The sequence below is a fragment of the Scyliorhinus canicula genome, chromosome 9 (assembly GCF_902713615.1).
Source record: "Scyliorhinus canicula chromosome 9, sScyCan1.1, whole genome shotgun sequence".
Lineage (NCBI taxonomy): Eukaryota > Metazoa > Chordata > Chondrichthyes > Carcharhiniformes > Scyliorhinidae > Scyliorhinus > Scyliorhinus canicula.
Window position 1 is genome coordinate 121,469,602 of NC_052154.1, and position 19,050 is coordinate 121,488,651.

The following is a 19,050-nucleotide window of genomic DNA, read 5'->3' on the forward strand; positions in this document are numbered from 1 at the left end:
CCTGTCCACAGTTTCCAAAAATAATGGACAAGATTCTTTGTCCCACCAGACCTGATTTCTGGCGTGATGCACCCGCCGGCAGCGGGATCCTCCATCCCGGCCGCCACCAATGGGGTTTCTATTGTGGCCACCCCCACACCGTCGGTAAATCGGCGGGCGTGAGTGCGCTGCCGGCGCAGCGGAGGATTCCGCCGACGGAGAATCCCGCCCAACATCTCTCCTTTTGGAAACTGTTAGGAAGGTGTAGGGAGGTGAAAAATAAATGTTATAAACAATTGCTCTTCTTGCAATACTTCTTCAAAAATCCAAAGCGTAAGGGAAGCAGGCCAGTTCAATTCCCGCACCAGCCTCCCCGGACAGGTGCCGAAATGTGGCGACTAGGGGCTTTTCACAGTAACTTCATTGAAGCCTACTCGTGACAATAAAGCGATTTTCATTTTTTTCATTAAGGGACTTAAAAGTAAGGTTTAGTAAGAAAATGACAACCCATAGTTAATAACTCAATTCGGATGCCATACTTATGATGGTCACCTAAACGACTCCCTAAACGAACAAAAGGATTAACTGCTCATGTCGACAAAACAAAACACTGTAGATGCAGAAGTCTGAAATAAAAACAGAAAATGCTGGAAATACTCAGCATATCAGGCAGCATCTATTGGGAGGAATGGAATTCATCTTTCAAGTTGATGATGACCTGAACAGGGCAATTAGGAATGGGCAACAAATGCTGGCCTTACCAATGACACCTACATCCCATCAAAGAATAAAAAGAATGTGGATGTTGTTTTCCATCTACCATTCAACATACACAAAATTTAATTATTTTTCATGTATACATAATTTGTATTGATACACCATTTTGTATGATGCATACAAATCATGCCAAAGCTCAATAGAAGTTCAAATCAGGAGGCATGTTGGTAAGATCAGAACCTTGATACCAAATTTGATATGCTGAACTTGCTAACGGTGTTTGTGACAATTTGCAATGCTTTTGCACATCCACGTGATACTTTATTTTAGCAAGGGAGGAAAAAAAGAGCCAGATTGAAAGAACAGTCCATTGTGTGATATGAGTCACCATGACTTACTGAATGGTATACAGTTGCCACTTTTCAAAAAGTGAAACCTTTTCTGCCCCCAAAGAATCTTAGGTGGGGAGAAAGGCTTGGATTCCTTGCTCTTGACTAGCAGTCATCTTTACTTTCACCTTACTCCCCTCTCCAGTAGAGTCCTGATCTCGTCACCACGCTGCTATTACCTTTCTGGACCTGTTAACATCACTGCAACCGCTTCCTACTCGCAGTCTCACCACGCTCCTTCTCCTCATGGTGGGAGCACCTGACCCAGTGCAGCTACCCCAACAATAAAGACAATGGCAAGAGGTGACTCCCACATTGTCACCCTGGCGACCACAACTTCTCTGCCCATCAGCAGTACCAGACCACAGGCACAATGGAAATGTGTTCAGGAAAGATTCCCTCTGCGAGTTCGGACAAATATTAGAAATACTTGACTATTCTGGAAAATAAACCTTCTATCAAGGTAACCACAATGCAACATGACCCTTATAGTGTGCAATGCGCATAGAGACAGCTCAGATGTGATGTGCACGCATCTCCAAATTCTATGTTCTGTGTAGAGGACAATAGGGAAACATCGGCAGGGACCAAGGGATGGATGGAGGCCAACTTCCAAAGTTTAGGAGGAAATCAATTTGAACTGATTCATCATCCAAGAGTTATCCAGGAACATACTGGTGAAAGAAAAATGGATTTTAATGGTCTCTAGTTACAGAAGGAAAAAATAAACAGCCGATAATGTTACTCTGGCTAAAATGTCTGTGTCATCCAAGGATGAACAGGAGCAGAAGTTCCACTGGGATATTATCCAGCTGGAATTGCCAGCTGCTCCTGCTGGCATGATCTCTTGATCCCACTGACGGCGGTCCCCCATCGTAGGTTCCCCGGCGAAGGGGGTGCCTACAACAGGAAACTCCATTGACAGTGGCGGGACCAGAGGTTCCTGCCACTGGCCAATGGGGGGTACACCTCTGTGTCAATACGCTTTAAACAAACATCAGTGCACCTATCTTTTAATACCCCCACTCCAACTGGCCTTTGATTGTTCTGCAAATTAGCCCACTTACTGTGTGCAAGATGAAGCAGGAGCTGAAGATAATAGCAAAATCTTTGACCTCACTTTGCAAAACCTTCATGTAACAGATGTTGAACAGGATTGGATTTCATCCTTCAAACAAATATGTGCACCCTCAAGATGCAGAATCCCATTGAATTAGTGCACACAACCAGCATTTTAAGATGTTCTGCTCATCTCTGCGCATTATATAAATATCACTTCTTGAGACTAAAGAGATTCTGTCTGCATGTTGTGTGTTTACATTTGTGAGAATGAAGCTATCTTAAAGCTGACTGGAATTAACCTGCTTATTGAGTCCAATTCTGTAAATAACCAGCAAACTAAATGAGTTGGCATTAATTAGTCATGCTGTTTGGTACCCACACAATGATACAGCTAAAAAGGTGTGGAGTTTGGCAGAACTTGTTTAGAGTGGCCCCAGGGAACATAGTGTGGACACACAGGAGGGCAGCAGCAGCAGCAGCAGCAGCAATTGTCACGTCTCTGCGCTACAACTCGATTTTTGAGACTAACCAGCTTCTTGGCTTCATAGGCATCTCTTTCGTCTCGGAGTTTCTTGTTCATCTCCCTGATTGAAAGAAAAAGGATGGATTTGCAGTCAGTGATCACAGACAGTGAATTATACTGGTGACACTCTACATAGTTAATCCCACTAATAGTGAACACTAACAAGTATTCAATGTTTATCTCTGCTGAGTTAATCTCAAGTAAAATCTCTATTTCAGATCCACATCCACTGTGTTGGTGTTAGCTTAAAAGTGTCAATACTCTTCTGAGTTAGATGGCTCCTAAGGTACAGGTGATCATCTGAACATGAAGGGTGAAATTTCACAGCCACAGCGAGGGTGGGGCCATAAAATGCAGCGAGCCTTTGACTTCAGGGAGACTGAAAAATCCCGCAGGTGGGAGGAGTTGTAAAATTCCACAAGCACTGCTTGATTCTATAAGACCCACACATTCTTTATTTAAGGACACAGTTAATCTATTACAGAGGTGCAGAGAAGAGAGGTTGCATGATCAGTCCACAGTATCTGACCTGGTTGGGTCATATGTCATTCATCCAACCGTAATGCCCTTGAAGAGTACACATCAAGCAGTTTCAGTACATATGCTACCGCAGCAAGCATATGCCTAGCTTCCTGCCATTAGAGCAATGACAGGGCGACTCCACTTGGACAGACTCTGCCAACATCACCATGAGAAGTGTAGCCCCTATCCCACAATGTATCTGTAATATGGATATGGAAGTAAATGGAGTTGAGGTATAAATCAACTGCGTTATAACGCAATAGCAGATTCCAACCGTGTCCCGTGCTCCTTGTCTCAATCTTCCTATGTTTCCAAATATGTACTTTGCTTGGTTCATTTATTTTCAAGTACAAAACAGAGAATATCAGTTTATTGCCAGAGTCGTGGCTAGGCCAGCATTCATTGCCCATCCCTAATTGCCCTTGAACTGACTGGCCAGCTAGACAAGAGGGCCATTTCAGGGGGCATTTAAGAGTCAACTACATTGCTATAGTTCTGGAGTCACATGTAGGTCAGGCTAGGTAAAGATGGCAGGTTTCCTTCCCTAAACAACATCAGTGAACGAGATGGGCGCTTACAACAGTCGGATTGGATTGGATTGGATTTGTTTATTGTCACGTGTACCGAGTTACATGAAAAGTATTTTTCTGCGACCAGCCCAACAGATCATTAAGTACATGAAAAGAAAAAGAAATGAAAGAAAATACATAATAGGGCAACATAAGGTGCACAATGTAACTCCATAAGCACTGGCATCGGATGAAACATAAAGGGATGTAGTGTTAATGAGGTCAGTCCATAAGAGGGTTGTTTAGGAGTCTGGTAACAGCGAGGAAGCTGTTTTTGACAATAGTTTCATGGTTTCAATCGACAATGGTTTCATGGGAGTCATTAGACTTTTCATTCCAGATTTCTATTAAATACAAATTCTACCATCTGCCAAAGTGTGATTTGAACCCAGGCCCCCACAGCATTACCCTGGGTATCTGGATTACTAGTCCAGTGACAAAACCCTATTTTGAGGTAGATCAAGTAACCAAGTAAACTAAATCAAACATACCGCGGGACAAATCAAAGGGACAGCCCCTTAAAGTGATACTGCCTCAAACAAAAACAAATCACAAATGAAACTTAAAACACACCAAAACATGATTAAGAGGGTTGATAATTCACCCTAGTCCCTGCAGTGCCCACCTCAACGGTGCCTGTGGGTTCCACATACTCCCTCTCCAGGGAAGAATGGAGCCGTTCTGCACAGTGACAGCGACAACAAAAGAATTGCAACTAAATACAACAGGAGCCTTGATTGTTTTAAGATACATGACTTTCATTGGCCAGCATGCAAAATAAACCAAGCTCTAACCATCGGAGCTAATCGCCCAGCTTTTTAAAATAATCCTCCTGGTGCTATGGTGGGATTTGAACCCAAATCCCCAGAGCAATACAGTGGATCTCTGGATTACCAGTCCAATGATGATACCACTACACCACCGCCATCACCCCCCCCCCCCCCCCCCCCCCCCCCCGGCTTGCATTAATATTTTACTAAATTTAATAAATGAGAGGACAAATACCTGAGCAGCAGTGAGAAAATAACCTACCAAATGTATTATCTATTGAAATAATCTCTTCTTTATTACAAGAATGAAGAAACATTATTGTAATTAATTTGCAATCATTTAGAAAATCAAACTTTGATGTTTGAGCTGTTATTTGGACTCTTGCCATAATTACCTGAGAAGTTCCAGCTGTCTCAGTAGACTTTCTCTTTCCTTTTGCATGTTCTTTGACACCTTCAGGACATCCCTGTTCAGAGAAAAACCTGCTTAATGGTTTCAAGATTTAATTTCTGAAGCGGATCAGCCTAACCAAATGAGAGCTCCATGGGGACCACCAGAGCCACGTTTGCTCACGTTGCAAGGAGTTACATTTGAATAGCACAGCAAGTATTCCCAGCTCTCCACTTCCACTATTGGCAGTTATCACTCACTATAGAAATACAACCAACCTCAACTAAGCAGTGGGGAGGTCTTGTGGTGCAATGGGTAGAGTTCCTGCCTCTGAGTTAGAAGCTCCAGGTTTGAGTCCCACCCCAGGACGTTATGATCAAGGAAGGTGCAATCATAATGTATAAAACCACAAAGTCCTTCCACACACACCAATGACTGGCGGTAAAAGTGGGAAAGACTCCCGGTCAGCTATTCTTGAAGCAGAACAGTGTAGCACCCCCCCCCCCCCCCCCCCCCCCTTCCCCCAAGCTGTAAGCCTTTGGCGACAGGCTAGCAACCTGTTCCAGGAAAGACCGCGCTGTAGGAACAGATGAAAGTCAACATTACGTGCCATTAATCATTAATCACCAAGCAAAATATCATAAAAGATTAATCACCAAGCTAAATAGCAATTGGGTCATATGATAATAAGTCTTGCTCCCAGAAATTCCCCAACGAAATAAAAGGATGTCTGGTGGACAGTGGCTAGCACTGCTGCCTCACAGCGCCAGGGACCCAGGTTCGATTCCAGACTTGGATGACTGTATGGATTTTTGCACATTCTCCCAGTGTCTGCATGGTTTCCTCCAGGTGCTCTCCCACAGTCCAAAGATGTGCAAGGTCGGTGGATTGGCCATGCTACATTGCCCTTCGTGTCCAGGGGCAAGTAGGTTAGGTTACAGGGTTATGGGGATAGAATGGGGGATTACACCTGGGTAGAGTGGTCTTTCAGAGTGCCGGTGCAGACTCGATGGTTTGAATGGCCTGCCTCTGAACTGTAAGCATTCTACGCACGCCGTATGTTTATAACTTGAATTTCTTGAAGCATCCCTCTATCAGAATTTAGAATCATATATAATTAAGAATTCTACAATATGTTAAGGATTCATGAGGTTTACAATGTGAAACTACAACCTGTTTAATGAGTACTATAACTCTTTCTTTTCAGTATAGATTACAAGATTGCATTGAAATATTATTTTGAATACTACTAAGTACAAATACAAACTATGTTAATTCCTCGAAGAATACTGACATGAATTTTTGCATCCAGTTAAAAATTTAAATGATCAATATATCCTAACAAACATTAAACATCTTATACTTACAATTCAAAGAACAATAGATACTCACACATCAAATCTTACTATGCCTGCAAAACTGCTAAAATTTATATCACACCGTGACGGTCCGGGCCCATTTCAAAGGGAACCAGAGTGGTGTCATTTGCATCTAATAATCCCAGGGTCAGTGGTCCCATTGCTAGCAGGGTCAGTGGTCTGCCTAGACAATGTCTTCCCAACTCCAGACCCTCAAAATGGACAACATTCTTTCAGCAATTAATGACTTGTTAACTCCAAATGCAAACGCATCGGAACTGAACCCTGCCACAAAGGAAAAACTGTAGAATTTGAGTTCTCGGACTCAAGAAATCACGTGAACTAATACTAATTTCTATGATCTTTTTTCTGTCACGTGTGTTGTGTGTGAGTGTTGTGTGTGTGTTGCGGACACTGGTCCCTTGGGTACCCAACGTTTTGTGTTAATCATAATGCAAATTTGCAGCAGATTATTAGTGAACTGGATCACACAAACTAAAGAGATTGGGAAACCACACCAACACATACTTTAAAAACAATTTAAACACCTTCTGCTTTAAACAGCCCATCTGTGGGTCATACATGAGGTACAGGACTTCTACTTCAAAACACCAGATGAAGTATGGACTTTTATTAAAGAAAGAAAGGCTGGAGGCGCTGAAGACTAAAAGACACTGAAGCCTTGGAGAGTACTGTGGTGGTGATTTGTTGTGCTGGGCTGTATTTGTGTAAGTATTGTTATGTGTAATAAGGGGCTATTTTGATGGCTAAAGTTAACTTTGTCTTGCAGAGGGCTGGTTAGAGGGGGGGGGTGGTCTTTGGGGCTGGTTCTGTTTTTGGGTGTGTTTTTTTTTTCTAAAGTGGCTGTTTCTTCACTGTTTTTTCTGATGTTTGTTTACTGGGGAATGTGATGCTTTTAATACGTTTGTCCAAGTGGGGGAAAGGGGAGAGAACAATGGGGAGACAAACTGTTTAGTGCCATGGGCGGGCGCTATCAAGTCAGCATGGGTTAGCTGACTCACGGAAGCACAGTGGGGGGTGAGCAGGTGTTAAGCTGGAGCTTGACTTGGGGGATTGGGTTTCTAGTGCTGTTGCTGGCTGGGGGGGGAGGGAGTGGGGGGGGAGCTGCTTTGCTGACAGGGGAGGAACTGTTACTGGGGGACAAATGGGAGGTCGGGAATGGTAACTGCCCGAGGGGGGGCTCGAGGATGCGGAGGGCACAAGTTAGTGGCTGGCCTAAAAAGGGTAATGGCTAGTTGGCGGCGGGCGGGGGTGGGGGCAGGCTGATTGCACGGAACATCAGAGGGTTGAATGGGCCGGTCAAGAGGGCTCGCGTGTTTGCGCATTTGTGGGGGCTGAAGGCAGATGTAGCAATGCTACAAGAGACACACCTAAAGGTTATAGGCTAGACGAGATTGAGAAAGGGGTGGGTTGGCCAAGAATTCTACTCAGGGTTGGACTCATGGACCTGGGGGGTAGCGATCTTGATCAACAAACGAGTGGCATTCGAGGCAGGGAGAATCGTGTCAGACAAGGAGGTCAGGTACATAATGGTGAGTGGGAAGCTGGAGGGGATGCGGATGGTACTCGTGAACATATACGGTCCAAATTGGGATGATGTGGAATTTATGAGGCGGGTGTTAGGTAAGATCCTAGACTTAGAGTTACATAACCTGATCATGGGAGGAGATTTTAACACAGTCATTGATCTGGAATTGGACTGGTCAAAATCCAGGACAGGGAGGAGGCCGGCTACGGCAAAGGAATTGAAGGGGTTTATGGATCAGATGGGGGGGTGTAGACCCAGGGAGGTTTGCACGGCCAAGGGCGAAGGGGTTTTCTTTTTTCTCACATGTCCACAAGGTATACTCTCGCAATGACTTTTTTGTTCTGAGCAGGGCGCTAATACCGGGGGTGGTGGATACTGAGTACTCGGCAATCGCAGTGTCGGATCATGCCCCACATTGGGTGGATCTACGGGTTAGTCTGGAGAGACTGGATGTGGTGTTCCTAGCGGATGAAGCAATCTGTGGGCGGGGTAAACTACCTGTAAACAAATGATATGGGGGAGGTCTCTGCAGCAACGGTTTGGGAAGCTTTGAAGACAGTGGTCAGAGTGGAATTAATCTCGACATGGGCCCACAGAGAAAAGGCGGAACGGGCTGAGAGGGATAGGTTAGTGGAGGAGATACTCCAGGTGGACAGGAGGTACTCGGAGGCCCCGGACGCAGGGCCTGTGGGAGCGGCAGAGGTTACAGGCGGAGTTTGGGCTGTTGACTACAGGGAAAGCAGTGGAACAGTTGAGGAAGGCAAGGGGGGCGATTTATGAGTATGGGAAAAAGGCAAGCAGAATGTTAGAGCACCAGCTCAGGAAAAGGTAGGCGGCCAGGGAGGTAGGAAAAGTAAAGAGTCGAGGCGGGAATACTGTCCTGGACCCAGTGGGGGTGAAAGAGGTGTTTAAGGACTTTTATAGTAAATTATATGAGACGGAACCCCCGGTTCGGGTGGAGGGGATGAGGCAGTTTTTGGATCATTTGAGGTTTCCGAGGGTGGATGAGTGGAAGGGCAGGGAGCCCCAATTGAGATTGAGGAAATAATCAAGGGGCTGAAAGGCATGCAGTCGGGCAAGGTCCCGAGGCCTGATGGCTATCTGGTGGAATTCTATAAGAGGTTTTCAGAGATATTGAGCCCACTGCTGGTGAGGACATTTAATGAAGCAAGAGAGAAGGGAGTCCTCCCCCCAACAATGCCGCAGGCCTTGATTTCAATGATCCTGAAACGGGAGAAGGATCCAGAGCAATGCGGGTCATACAGGCCAATTTCTCTACTGAATGTGGACACCAAACTGCTGGCTAAGATACAGTCCCGGGGGTGATAGGGGAAGATCAGATGGGATTTGTAACGGGCAGGCAACTCAAGACCAATGTACGAAGGCTTTTAAATGTTTTTATAATGCCCTCAGAATGAGAGGAGGCAGAGGTGGTGGTAGCAATGGATGCGGTGAAGGCTTTTGATCAGGTGGAGTGAGTGGAATTACCTGTGGGAGGCGCTGGAAAGGTTTGGGTTTGGTGAGGACTTTATTGACTGTGTGCAGTTGCTCTATCAGGCACCAGTAGCGAGTGTGCGTACGAACCGGCTAAGGTTGGGGTATTTTAAACTACACGAGGGACGAGGCAAGGGTGCGCCCTCTCCCTATTACTGTTTGCTCTGGCCTTAGAGCCATTGGCCATGGCATTAAGAGCCTCGAGGAACTGGAAAGGTGGAAAGGGCTGGTTCGGGGTGGGGGGGGGGGCACCAGGTCTCGCTTTACGCAGATCACCTGCTCTTGTATATTTCAGACCCTTTGGCGGGGACGGGAGATGTAATGCGAATCCTGGGGGAATTTGGCAATTTTTCAGGGTATAAATTGATCATGGGGAAAAGCGAGATGTTCGCGATCCAGGCAAGAGGACAGGAGAAGAGACTGGGAGAGCTGCCGCTTAGAATGATAGGAAAGCACTTTCAGTATCTGGGAATCCAGCTGGCCTGGGAATGGAAGGCACTGCACAAGTTAAACCTATCCCGGCTGGTGGAACAAATGGTAGGGGACTTTAAGAGATGGGACATGCTCCCGCTATCACTGGCGGGTAAGGTACAAACCGTGAAAATGACGGTCCTCCCCAGATTTCTGTTTGTCTTTCAGTGCCTCCCCATCCTCATCCCAAAGGCCTTTTTCAAGCGGGTGAATATGGTTATTTTGGGCTTTGTGTGGGCGGGTAAAACCCCGCGAGTGAAGAAAGTGTTGCTGGAGCGCAGTCGGGGGAGGGTGCGTTGGCGCTGCTGAACTTCTGCAATTACTACTGGGCGGCTAATATAGCCATGATTAGGAAATGGGTAATGGGGGGGAGGGGGGGGGGGGGGGGAGGTGTGGGAGCGAATGGAGGAGGCATCATGTAAAGACACAAGTTTGGGAGCGCTAATAACAGCACCTCTTCCGTTCTCATCGGTTTGTACCAGGTAGGCTGGATGGTGGGTTCCGGAGTTGGCAAAGGGCAGGAATTAGAAGGATGGGGGAATCTATTTATAGACCGGAGCTTCTCCACCTTGAAAGCCTTGGAGGATAAATTTGAATTGTCAGCAGGAAATGGTTTTAGGTATTTGCAGGTGCGAGACTTCCTGAGAAAGCAGGTTCCAGCCTTTCCGCTGCTGCTGCCATCACGGGGGATACAGGATAGAGTAGTATCCAGTACCTGGTTGGGAGAGGGGAAGGCATTGGATATTTACCAGGAGCTTTCGGAGGCGGAGGAAACTCCGGTGGTGGAGCTTAAGGGCAAGTGGGAGGACGAGCTAGGAGGAGAGATAGAGGCGGGTCTATGGCCGGATGCCCTAGGCAGGGTTAATACCTCCTCATCATGTGCCAGGCTTAGCCCGATACAATTTAAAGTATCCACCGGACGCACATGACAGTGGCGAGGATGAGCAAGTTTTTTGGGGTAGAGGACAGGTGTGCGAGGTGCGCGGGAAGCCCAGCAAATCATGTCCACATGTTTTGGGCATGCCCGAAGCTGTGAGGGTTTTGGCAGGGTTTCGTTAAGGCAATGTCCATGGTTAAATGATCAGTCGAAGCAAACACTAAAAAAGTCAGAGTGTTCCAGATGAATGCACATTTTAATCTCTTCACGGCAATAAATAAGTGACATTTAAGTGACAGCACAGACACATTTGGCATAGCACCCATTTCAGTTTTACTGTTGATCACGCTGAATAAAGAATTTCCATATACATAGTACTTCATTGTCACATCAAGTTGTGCCAGAGCTTCACATCGGATAAATAACTTTAGTAGTACAGCTTAAATACTGACCACCAGAAATCAATTTTACAATTCTGTTTTGTTTTCCAAACCTATTTTTTTTGTGACAAGATAGCTTTAAAGGAGAATCCTGCTTGGAAACCAGCAGGGCCCAAATAGACAGTGGACAGGAGGGGTGGTGAAAGGTGAAGAAATACTTGTTTCCTTTTTCTCTGAGGCAGTTGTTAAAAATCTAACCTCAAACCATAGACTACTTCAATGGGTAGTGACCTCGTTTCTCCTTGACAATGATTGGGAGCTGTCAATCATGTCCAAGAGCTCACCCTCGGGTTGTCAACTCTGACTGGATGTATTCCCAGAGGTTTCATAACATAATCTCCCCCACCCAATTGCCCTGTTCCTCACAAAGGCAATCCAATATGTTCAACCTCACAGTATCCCGTCTTCCCGCGATGAACAATTTTCCACAAAGCAAAGTTTTCATTTCCTGATTGCATGTTTCCTGATCGTCACTTAAACATTTGTTTTTTCCTCCCCCCTTCCTGGCCCATCACGAATAAGGTTTGTAACTATTAGACAGAATTGTTGAAAGAATTTGTTTTCAAATGCTCCTATAATTCTTCTCCCCAGGTTTGGTCCCAGCAATATCCTGAGGAATAGTATTGGATTTCCAGGGGTATCCTATCTGGTCACTGAATGACCAACAGAAATGAGGGTTGGGGAGACTACAAGATTTGAGGAAAGTACAGGAGCTATCCTGAATCCCACTGCAAGTAATACATGACTCAAAAGTATTTTGCCTATAAAACACGAGTAGTGAAGCGTCCCAGCCTACCTGGCTTTCTGCTGATGATCATACCGGGCCTCATCCTGGAGAACCTGTAGGTTGAATTGCGTAGTCTCCAAGTCCTTATTAGTCCTATCCAGCTGCTCCTGCAGGTCCTCATTCATTCGCCTCAACTTTTCATTCTGAATCCTAGTTTCTGTGTGTTCATAGTTAAACTCCTCAAGTTGATGTTCCAACTGCAAACGCAATCAGTCAGTCAGACAGGATTCTTTAGTGCAGTATGATAGAATTCATTTTTATTTAGTGACCTTCCCTTTTTTATTTCCCCAGCCTACCCATCTCTTGATCCTTCCCTGACTTGCTGTGGGTTTCTCCCTTCCTGATCTGCACCGAGTTAAGTTTCTAACTTACCACAGAGGGATCAGCAATCAAACACTGAGCCTTCTGGGCTGGTATGGCTGAGCCCTGCATTACACAGCATTTCTTTTAGCCAATTATGCCTATTGGAGACCAGCTGCAATGCATAAAGTCACATCATCTTCCATGGTCAGTGAGCACAGGTTGATAGGTGAATGCGATACGGTGTGAGTAAGAACATAAGGAGAAGATTTTACGATGGCTACACAAAGCATGTCCACCATCGACCGTGCAGAAGTCAGGAGTGTGATGGAATATTCTCTACCTGCCTGGATAAGTGCAAGTCAACAACACTCAAGATGCTCAACACCGTCCAGAACAAATTAACCAGCTTTAAGAGTCACTCCCTCAATCACCCGTGCATAATGACCGTAGTGCGCACCATGTAGGTATACTGCAACAACTGACTGAGGTGCCTTCAACAGCATCTTTCAGACCCATGACTACCACCACCTCAAAGAACATGTGCAGCAGGCACATTGAGAAGATTCCCTGAAAGCCATGCAAGGTCACCTCAATTTTAAAACTCTCACCTTTGTTTTCAAGTCCCTCCATGGCCCCCCTATCTCCATAGTCGCCTCCAGCACCACAGCCCCCTGTGATGCCAGCAGTCAGAGCTAGCATGGCAGCAGGCTGACTTTGTGTGAGAGCTGTCCAACGCCCACTGCAGCACACCGACTTTTGCCGGAAGGAGCTTACGCTGCACAGAAGCCAGGATTTTGGCCACCATACAAAAGAGATAGGGAGTATAATGAAGCATATAGTATGACAATGTCAGGTTGGTAATACACGAACCAGGCTGAATGTAGAAATTTCAGAGGGGAAGTGAAAAAAGAGAGTGAAAGAGAAAGTACGAGAAGGGAGTGTCAGCTGACATAAAAGCGAATTGGAATCCAAAAGTCTTCTCCAGGCATTAAATAGTTAAAAAGCAATGAGAGGAATGGAACTAATTAGGTAGATTTACACATGAGGCAGAGGGCACAGTTGAGGTACTAAAGAACACTTTGGCAGCATCTTCCTTGATAAAGATAGACGCAAAGTCACAATGAAAGAGGAGGTAGCTGTGATACTGGATGGAATAAAAATTAATGACGAGGAGACATTATAATAATAATCTTTTTATTGTCACAAGTAGACTTGCATTAACATTGCAATGAAGTTACTAGGAAAAGCCCCTAGTCGCCACATTCCAGCGCCTGTTCGGGTACACAGAGGGAGAATTCAGAATTCCCAGCCAGTACGGGGATTGAAAGGCTAGCTGCGTTTGAAGTTACTAAGTTGTCAGGACCAGATCAGTTGCATCTGAGGATTTGGAAAGATGGAAATTGTAGCGATACTGACCATAATCTTCCAACATTAGAAACAAGGGTGGTGCCAGAACTGCCAAATTGCAGATATTACACCTTGTTCAAAAGATTGTTGTAAGGGCAAGCCCAACAGTACAGGCCAGTCAGTTTAACCCCCACGGTAGGAAGAATTTAAGAAACTATAAGCTGGGCCAAAGTCACTTGCACAAAAGTCAATTAATTAGTGTGAACTGGCAAGGATTTGATGCCATCAAATTGTGTTCAACTAATTTGACTGAGTTTTTTGGTGAGTTAACGGAGAGGATTTTTGAGAATAATGCAGCTGGTGTGGTGTACATGAACTTCCAAAAGGTGTTTAATAAAGTGCTACCAAACAGGCTAGTCGACAAATTTGAAGCCCATGGAATACAAGGTACTGTGGGAACGTGGATGCAAAGTTGGCTGAATGACAGGAACCAATTGTGGTGAATGATTGCTTTTGACAGCAAGAATGATAGAATAGGGTTTACAGGGAATGGGCTCGGACCGCTGCTTTTCTTGATCTATATTAGCACAGCCTTGGGTCTATAAGGCACCATTTTGAAATTTGTAGATGACGCAAAACTTAGAATTATTGTAAACTGTGAGAAGCATAGAAAAACTTCAAGAGGACAGAGGCATACTAGTAGAATGGGCAGTCACCTGGGTGCGGTCCCCAGGCCAGCCAGGGGATAATGTGTGCGGGGTCGGGGGTTATTTGTGGCAGGGGATGGGTTGTGTGTGTGTGTGGGGGGGGGAGTCAACATTTGTGCACTGGAACAACGTTTAAAATTGGCGCCCTGATCTTCAAAATATACGTTGCTAGCAGGGCGGGCTCTGTCATGGGACCCGCCTCATGCTATTTTTTTCTCTATGTCCTGAATGGCGTTCCGTTTTTCCTGCCTGCTATCGGCCTTTGATGATATTCTGGAAATTTCCGCCGATAGTAGATTGATTTTAGAGCACAGTCTGAAGTGATACATTTAAGAATCAGGAGAGGCAATATAAAATAAAGGGTGTAATTCAAAAGAGGTATAGAAGCAGGGAGACCTGCAGGTATAACATTATGAAGATGACAGGGAAGGTTGAGAAAGTGGTCAATAAGGCATATGGTATTCTTGGCTTTATAAATAAAGGCATAGGGCGCAATCCATCGGCCACACTGGGACAGAAAAGCATCTCGTGCGGCGCAGCGTGGCCAATGAGCCAGGAGACCTTGCTTGCTGAATCTGCCCAGCTTGCAATGCTTCGCAAGATCCAACACAACCTCGCGAGACGTCGCGATGTGAATCCTGTCCATAATTGACAGGATCACATTTTGGCAAATCTGCATATCAGAGCAAGGCCTCACTCTAATATGCAGATTCCCGAGGTACCTGAGACTTTGGGATTCAAGGCCTCAGAGACCTTGGGAAAGCGCTGTTCAGCACTGGTCCCCACAAACAGGGATCAGACAGAACAGTATTCATGGGGGTCTCCCAGGGGATCAGAGGCCCCCAGCTGCATGCCGTTTGGGCAGGGTGGTGCCCTGGCACTTTTGGTGCCACCTGGGTACCCTGGCAGTGCCAACCTGGCATTTTGACAGTGCCACTTGGGTGCGAGTTAGGTACTGCCAGGGTAGCACTGCCAAGGTGCCAGGCTGACATTTTTTGCACATACGCGATTGGGCCAGGGTTGCCCAGCCTGTGTGATGGAGGGGGTGTGGGGCCTCCCATAGTATGCTTGGGCTGGGATGGGGGAGGTCAGGGATTATTTCGGAAGCCTCGGAGTTTGGGGCGCATTTAAAAATGTTCCAGCAAGTGGAGCACCCCACTATACAAAACAGTGCAATGTGCGGGCTCGACTGCGCAGTCTCTGTTCAGGCCCCTTATTCAAATCGAGTTGCGTTGAATAACCATGTGTTTCTTGTGCTAAACGTGCTCACTCAGGGACTTTGTTCCCTTTTAGGAGAATCGCGCCCAATGAGTACAAATGCAAAGAATTTATGATGAATCTTTCTAAAACACTGATATGGCCGCAACTAGAGTACTGTGTCCAATTCTGGGTACCTCCACTTTAGAAAGGAGGACTTTAGAGAGTGTGCAGAAAAGATTTACGACGACACCCAAACCGCTCGCCGGTGCAGTAAACGCCGCCAGGATGCCTCCTAAATTCGACCCCAACGAAATTAAAATCGTATACCTCCGATGCACTGGGGGTGAAGTTGGTGCAACCTCATCTCTGACCCCCAAGATTGGCCCACTGGGTCTGTCTCCCAAGAAGGTAGGAGATGACATTTCCAAGGCTACAGGTGACTGGAAAGGTCTGCGAATCACGATCAAGCTGACTATTCAGAACCGACAGGCGCAGATTGAGGTTGTTCCATCCGCCTCTGCTCTCATCATCAAGGCCCTGAAGGAACCACCCCGTGACAGGAAAAAGCAAAAGAACATTAAACACACTGGCAGCATCACGTTTGATGAGGTGGTTAGTATTACTCGACAGATGAGGCACCAGAACGGTGGCCAGGGAACTTTCAGGAACAGTGAAGGAAATCCTTGGAACTGCTCAGTCCATTGGTTGCAACATTGATAGCAAACACCCCCCACAGTATGATTGAGGATATCAGCCAGGGCAAGCTTGAGTGTCCTTCTAAATGAAGTGGAGGTGTAATAAAACTAATTACCAAATAAAGTTTTTTAAAAATGAAAAAAAAAAGATTTACGAGAATGGTTTCAGGGATAAGGGACTTCAGCTACATGGGTAGCTTGGAGAAGCTGGGGTTGCTTCCATCAGGAAAGGAATGCTGAAAGGAAACATGATAGAGGTATCAAAAATCCTGAGCGGCTCCAGTCAAAATAGATAGAGAAAAAACATTCTCATTGACAGAAAGGGTGAGAACTAGTGGGCAGCAATATAATGTGAATGGCCAAAGAAGCAATGATGACATGGCGAAAGCCTTGTTTTTAATGCAGAGCGCTGTTAAATCTGAAGCACAGTTGCCCAAGAGTGTGTTCGTGGCAGGTTCAATCATGGCTTTCAACAGGGAATTGTTCCAGCACCTGGAGAACAAAAAACATTTCAGGACAAAACGAAAAGGTAAGGCAAACGGGACTAGCTGAATTGTTCTTGCAGAGAAGCAGCACAGACATGACAGGCTGAATGGCCTCCTCATGCGTTGAAACCACTCAATGATTCAATGGTTGCACGAGCAGCACAATTGCACAATGGTTAGCACTGCTGCCTCACGGTGCCGAGGACACGGCCCCGAGTCACTGTCCGCGTGGAGTTTGCACATTCTCCCCGTGTCTGTGTGAGCCTCACCCCCAAAACCCAAAGATGTGCAGGCTAGGTGGATTGGCCATGCTAAATTGCCCCTCAATTGAAAAAAAATAATTGGGTACTCTAATTTTTTTTTAGTGTTTGATGGTTGTGTCCTCTGGTTCCATGCTGAAATGGATGGGCTCATGCTGAAAAGGATATGCGCCAAGGTCTGCACAAAGCCTTGTGCCAAGTTGGTGCCAGATTCCTCGATGCTCTTCATATTTCTTTCCAGCAGGCTGCCCGATGCACCAATGACTTTGTTGTGTACACCAATCAGCCTTCTTTTTTAGCTTAGTTCCTCACAGTCCTCATCTAAGTCCTGTCCAGCATGGCTCGTGCACTTCCTCACCCTCTGGCCAACTGGCCTGTACAGTTCTTGTGCCTGGGTCTGGACCCAGTACACTAATTGTGCCTGGTATCTCCTCTGTGATTCTGCCTCTATACTGACCTCTTAGATAGGAACTAAGATTGGTGCTAGTGACTGACTGTGAAATCATGCGGCTGTGTCTTCATCATCGCTGCCTTATTGCTTTTCTTCCACTTACTGTGCAGATTGCAACTTTGTGGGTGTGAGTGGAGAAAGCGATGAACATGAGGCTGTGGTGAAGGGAGAGGGGAACTTAAAAGAGATACATGCTTACACCTTTGCAACTTGCAAATCAGAGGAGATTGTGGGATGTGGGAGAAGTGGGATGAGAGAGGAAAGATTAGGAAGGAGTATACCATCATTAATTAATTAATTAATTTAGTCCTCTTGGTGTACACAGATCCAACAATGTTCCTTCCCATAATGGCCAGTACTGCCTCCTTCATGCGGATTAAGACATTCAATCACACCTCTTTCCCCTATGCTTAGCTCCTGCTGCTTCCAGCTGTGCACCACTTAGTGCTGCCAAAGGGAGGGAAGTGTGTTAGTGAATACTGTGCAATACATTCAGTGAAGTGACTCATATTTGACCAGCTGGCAATGTGGAGTTTGACCACAGTACCAAATGCTGAGAGTGAGCGAAACTGTGCATATTGAGTATGAGCCATGATTAATAGAGATTGTTGGTAAGTGAGTTATAGGGGTGTGTTGAATTAAGGAGTTTGTTAGGTTAAGTGTTTCAGTTGGTAGGATGCGGCATTTTGAAAGGCATTCGCTGATCTGGACAACCTTTTGGGAAGCCATTGAACTTTTGTGGCAATGCATCTAAGTCCTGGGGGGGGGTGGGGGGGGGGGGGGGGGGGGGGGGCAAAACCTCTAGCATTGATCTCCTTGGTACATGCACTTTCTGATGCTCCGAGATTGTTGTTTGTTTTACAGTTCTGTTGCAAGTCACCTACCTTTTAAGAAGTGTAGGCTACCTTAAGTATTGCAGGCTATCTTTAAGTAATGCTAACAAGTAGAAATATTGGGCCCTTTGCTGATGCATGCGACCAAAGAAGAGCATGATTATTGTTGGCCGCATTCAGCAATTAGTATAATGTACAGGCAGCACAATGTTGGCCTGCTGCCTGCATTATGTTGAATAGATATGGAGCAATCAGATAGCACATGCCCATTTTCAGAGGCTATCCAGTTTAGGTTCTTCTGTAACAAGTCAGTAATTTTCCTCTCATGTCAAAACTTGGTTAATAGGAGTGTCCTTGAAAGGACACAAAGAAAGTAAATGTCCACCTGGATATTAATTCACATCTCTATTATCTCAAATTTCTCACCATTCAACAGCTCAATTTCATTATCCCCTGTGGCAAATACTCAAACATTTCTAAGTAAACAACTTTATCGACTTAAATTAGAAAGTAGTTAGATGCGATTCACTGCTAATTAAATAATTGCCAAGTGCTGTTTCAGTTTTTGATTTCTAAGCTTTTGTTTCCATTGATGTTTCTCCCATTTCAGTCTTGGTCTCACACACGAGGCCATTCCATATCTGATTGCTCCTTCAGTCAGAGAGGCTGCAGCATCTTTTCCAGTTGTTTCACAGTACCCTCATACTGTGAAGCTATTGTGCTTTAAAGCAGGTAATTAAGGGATAAAATCTTCCTGACTTCACGCAGCTAATTATTCTTTCTTCCCCCAAACTTTATCTGGAGGGTGTTGGATTTTCCCTGGTGTATGATTCCATAGAGGGCAGCACGGTGGCACAGTGGTTAGCATTGC

General features: G+C 45.6%; 1 protein-coding gene and 1 pseudogene across 1 annotated transcript in view; one reads left to right on the forward strand and one right to left on the reverse strand.

Annotated features, from left to right (window-relative positions):
- Positions 1-19,050, reverse strand: part of cracr2b (calcium release activated channel regulator 2B) — a 175,504-nt gene that overhangs the window by 55,812 nt on the left and 100,642 nt on the right. Inside the window, 3 exon segments of the mRNA XM_038807477.1 lie at positions 2,677-2,731; positions 4,927-4,998; positions 11,908-12,095. Of these exon segments, the coding sequence (XP_038663405.1) occupies positions 2,677-2,731; positions 4,927-4,998; positions 11,908-12,095 (315 nt within the window).
- Positions 15,705-16,242, forward strand: LOC119971646 (annotated as a pseudogene).